The sequence below is a fragment of the Harmonia axyridis genome, chromosome 1 (genome assembly GCF_914767665.1).
Source record: "Harmonia axyridis chromosome 1, icHarAxyr1.1, whole genome shotgun sequence".
Taxonomy (NCBI): Eukaryota; Metazoa; Arthropoda; class Insecta; order Coleoptera; family Coccinellidae; genus Harmonia; species Harmonia axyridis.
In genome coordinates, this window is record NC_059501.1 from 11,949,789 (window position 1) to 11,954,263 (window position 4,475).

Sequence of the window (4,475 nt, forward strand, 5' to 3'; positions counted from 1 at the left end):
CAAAAGTGATTCATGTCCGTTTTCCTGAAACATTTCTTCGAGATCCAGATCTGAAAAATATTAAGCTGTGTAGTCAATCAGTTGGAAGCGCAATTTGTTCAGTATTACTATGGTATTCATCGATTTGTGACAAAATGAAGTTTTTTTTCTGATTTCTGCACTGAACCGATCCAATAAAGTTATGTGATATTTTCACTAATTTTCACCTTTGTCAAGATAGTCAATGACGAATATACCATATACACGTCCCAAAATCCGGTGCCATAGTCTTCATCAGAACCTTTGCAAGTCGATGTTTGAGATTTTTGACTGTTTCTAAAACAACTGCCGAACTCGGACAACTAGCTGTCGGTGGTTCTTCGAAAGTAACCTTTAATGTCGATGAAGTAAAGTCTGAATAACACTTATCAAGCAATTCATTTGCTTGCACAATGGTTTTTCCATAAAAACCTTTTTTTATTCATTCTTCAAATAACAACAAATATAGTGTGTCACTTAACTTTCAATATTTTGATATAATTGATAATCAGTACCCAGGCTATTTGATGTATAAAAAATCCAAATTTTTTCACCTTTCCTCATAAGGAATAATTCAATACGAATATCTTCAGTAAGATCTCATATTCATTGAGTTTGCCTCAAAATCAAGTACATATTTCACATTCAAAATTCGATGACAATGACGATACTGAAAATTTAAATCACTTCGCAGGCGATTCGTTCCTTCATAATTATTACGAGGTGAAAAATTATAGAATGAAGTTTGTTACAAACCACTTTACAGTTACGATGGGAACAAACGTAAGGTTCACTATATGAAAGTTCCAGATTTGCTTGGCAATCTCACGGTTCGTTTTCGTCATTAGAAATAACAGACGGTCCGACATGAACCTTATATTTCTCATAGAATATACAAGGACTTTCGCAAACATCTAAGAGCTGGTTTTTTACTTATAGAAAAAAATATGAATTATATTGCAATTCTTGATTCATTTTTTTATGATGAAAAAGAGGAAAGTACTGACGTCGAATTGTATCACTCTGCAAATAGCAATTAATACCCGAATCGTTGAAAAAAGACCTTATGAAATAAAATTTTTTACGAGAAAAATGAAATTTCTGAAATGGCAAGGAAAGAAAATTTTCCAAAGCAAAATGAAATTTTCATTCGGATTGTATGAAAATAATAAGCTTTTCTGAGAAATACGAAAACTTCAAAATTTAAAAAATTATCGTCACTGAAAATTTCATCATTAGTATGACGTGTCACCTCACCTAGCTTGGATTCTTCTTCTTTAACAGCCTGTCTGCATCCACTATTGGACATAGGCCTCTCCTTGAATTTTCCAATTTCCTCTTTCTTGAGCCAACTGGTGCCAACATCGTCCGACCCTAGATTCAATGTCACCTAACCAGCGTTTTGGTGGTCTTCCTACACTTCGTTTATGTTCTCGTGGTCTTCAATGTACAATTCACTTAGTCCATCAATCGTCTTCCTGCCGAGCCACATGTCCCACCAGGCCTATTTTATTTCCTCTATACTACCCGTTACATCTTCTACTTTCGTTCTTCTCCTGATCTCTTCATTCCGAATATGGTCTCTCAAGGATATCCCTAACATAGCCCTTTCAGATAACAGCTTACAAATGTCTTCGCTTGCTCGTGATGAGCCTTCCAATTATCTCCTGGGGAATATTGTCCCATTCATGAGGAAGGTCTTTACGGAGCTCTAATTGTAGATTACTGGGCGATGGAACCGTAGTTCTGACTCGCCTTTCCTGTTGGTCCCATGGTTCGCTGTTACTATTTGAGCAGTATGTGGGCTTCCATTGTCATGCCTTATAATTCCCTGATCTCCCAAAAATGGCATATAAGGTACAACATAGTACATAAGATTTTTCTCTATGTACCTTACTGGTGTTAAATCTCCAATAATGAAAACAACTCTGTGCGCCCCCCTAAAGATACACCTTCTCAGACCATAACAGATCCTCCACCGAATGAAACTCGCTCCTATATGCAGGCACAGGCGTGGATCCAGAGGGGGGGACTGGAGGACGTTCCCCCCCCCAAATAGCCCGGGCACCTCTTAAATTTTGACGCCCTCCATAGAATTTGAAATACTAAGGCTCAAATAATTAAAAGATTTCATCTTCAATACATTTTTTGAAAACCCATAAATGAATGGCAAAAAAAGTGTTTGGTTTCCACATTTTCAGTATTTTGAGTATCTAAAAGTTTCCCCCCCCCAAAAGTAGGGCCTGGATCCGCGCCTGAGCAGGCATCGGCGTATTTTCTTCTGGACGTCTATAAACGCGTCTACGACTATCAGCTCTTCGAATGCTGAATCTGAATTCATCAAAGAAAAGTACCTGGACCCATTGAGCTTCTAACCAGTTAAGGTGATCTCGTCCAAATTGAAGACGCGGAATTCGATGCTCTCTCAGAAGTTCTGGACCTGCCGAAGGTCTATGTGGTCTTGAAAAGTTGTGGATACCATGAATCTATCATTCTTCAACGATTTGCACCGTCTTCTTCCAGAACCAGGTCTTCTGGCCAATCTGCTTTCCTCTTGATGCCTTGTCAATAATCTCTGCACTGCAGATAGGCTAACATTCATTCTTCTAGCAACAGATCTCTGGCTCAGCTCATTTTCAATAAGTACCACTATTTTCGACCAATCTTCAATTGGTAAACTCATTTCATGAAATTGTTTCTATTAGGGAGTGGAAAACAAACTTTCCAATGGTCAATATCGAACGCAACCGATGAACGATGATTTTTGGTGAAGTATTATTAGGAGATGTTTGTATATTCACGTTTTTTATGCCATAGGTCCACATTTCGCGCATATTTAGATGATTTTCTAATGGAAGAGACTCGAGTTAAACAAATCATTGAACCAATTTGAACACGTGAGTCAATTGAGAAGAACAGTGTAAAGTCTTGTGACTTTTTTTGCTCGCCAGTGTAGTTCCAGAATTACAGATTTTCGAGAATCTTTTTCTTTATTTGACTTTGCAACTGCAAGGTTTCCAGCAGGATTTTTAGTTACTTCAACGAGATAATGAATATTCATGAAAATTACACCTTACAATGAACCAGATAAGATATAATTATGTGACAAATATAACAATTCATCTTTACCATCGGTTCTACATAGTTTCAATCAACAGCTCAACGAAAGCATATCTCAGTATTTAGACTATTAATTAAAACCTAGAAGTGTTCAAATTTCTATTTTTCATGTGTCAATTTATATCAGTTTTGTTTGAAACTATAAAATCTTCTCAATTTATTCAGAAAATATTGTGTAATTAATAGTCAAAATACTCAAAACTAAACAAATTCATACGTTTCAAATTACCCGAAGAATAACTCAGTGTTGATTCATTCTATGGGATAGCATGAAGTCATAAACCATAGAGCCTTTGTTTATTTTATTCTTGAAACAGCCCGGTATAGATTTGGTGATGTACTTTCCACTTCCTGGGTTCACTCAAACAGCAACGGTACAAAATTAGTTCCTAATTTCTCGTTTCATTTAACTTTGTCCTGTCACCCCAGCACAGTCCGGTAATCCTATGAGAAAGTGATCATAAACCAGGAATTTTTTCCTGAATAATTAGAATAGATCATTTCATTCGGCATGGAAAGCCAAGCATCAAATAACCTCTTTCCGTTCGTATAATCTCCAAGTCAAATAACAAATTGAAATTGCGAAATTTATGCGTTACACCGGAGATTTTATTGCAGTGGAAAATCCTCTTCTTCGACTCATTCCATAATAACAGTAATAACGATAATGGTTGGTGTTGTTAAGCTGCCGGAAGCAAACAGCCATGTGAATTACCTTTCTGCAAAGAAACCTTCTAATCGTCTACGTTGCTTGGATTGGGTGATATCGATTCTGTTTCATGGGATAATCTTCTGGCTGACAGTTTTTCGATCAAGAAAAGGCCAATTTATTGATAGAGTTGATGATTACACGAATTACAGACAAGTTATGACTTGGCGTCATGAGCTTTTGAGCACCCGTTCTTCGCACCTATTGCATTGTTGGAGACTACAGAACTCTAAATATGTAGCTATGAGATGTGTCATTGTTGTCAATTATTTATCAAAATGAGTAGTTCCCATGATACGAATCTCTGAAATTTGGAATAACCATGCAAGTTATTATTATTCTGAAAAAAAAAATTTCATCCGAATCGGAACTGTTGTTGCAGAAATTTTGATATATTTTGCTCGATTTTTTGTTATCTTAATGCGATCAAAATGAAGTCATCATTGCGCCATTGTGGTAAAAATCAGTCTTAGTAGTGTTCTGCCCATTGCAGAGCTTTATGTCCAGGTGATAGACGAGCTACTCTTAAAGGTCTTCTTGCCCTTAAATTTGAGGAATGCAACCGTCTCCTTATTGTACTGGTTTAGACTAACCATCTATAGATCCTCAAAAAATTACTTCAAAAGGC

General features: G+C 36.6%; 1 protein-coding gene across 1 annotated transcript; it reads right to left on the minus strand.

Annotated features, from left to right (window-relative positions):
- Window positions 1-1,036: 1,036 nt before the first annotated feature.
- Window positions 1,037-2,701, minus strand: LOC123671046. Its single transcript, XM_045604695.1, has 3 exons — window positions 2,498-2,701; window positions 1,276-1,408; window positions 1,037-1,041 (listed from the first exon to the last, which is right to left on the minus strand). The coding sequence occupies exons 1-3, from the start codon at window positions 2,699-2,701 to the stop codon at window positions 1,037-1,039; spliced, it is 342 nt and encodes a 113-aa protein (XP_045460651.1).
- Between the last annotated feature and the right edge of the window lie 1,774 nt (window positions 2,702-4,475).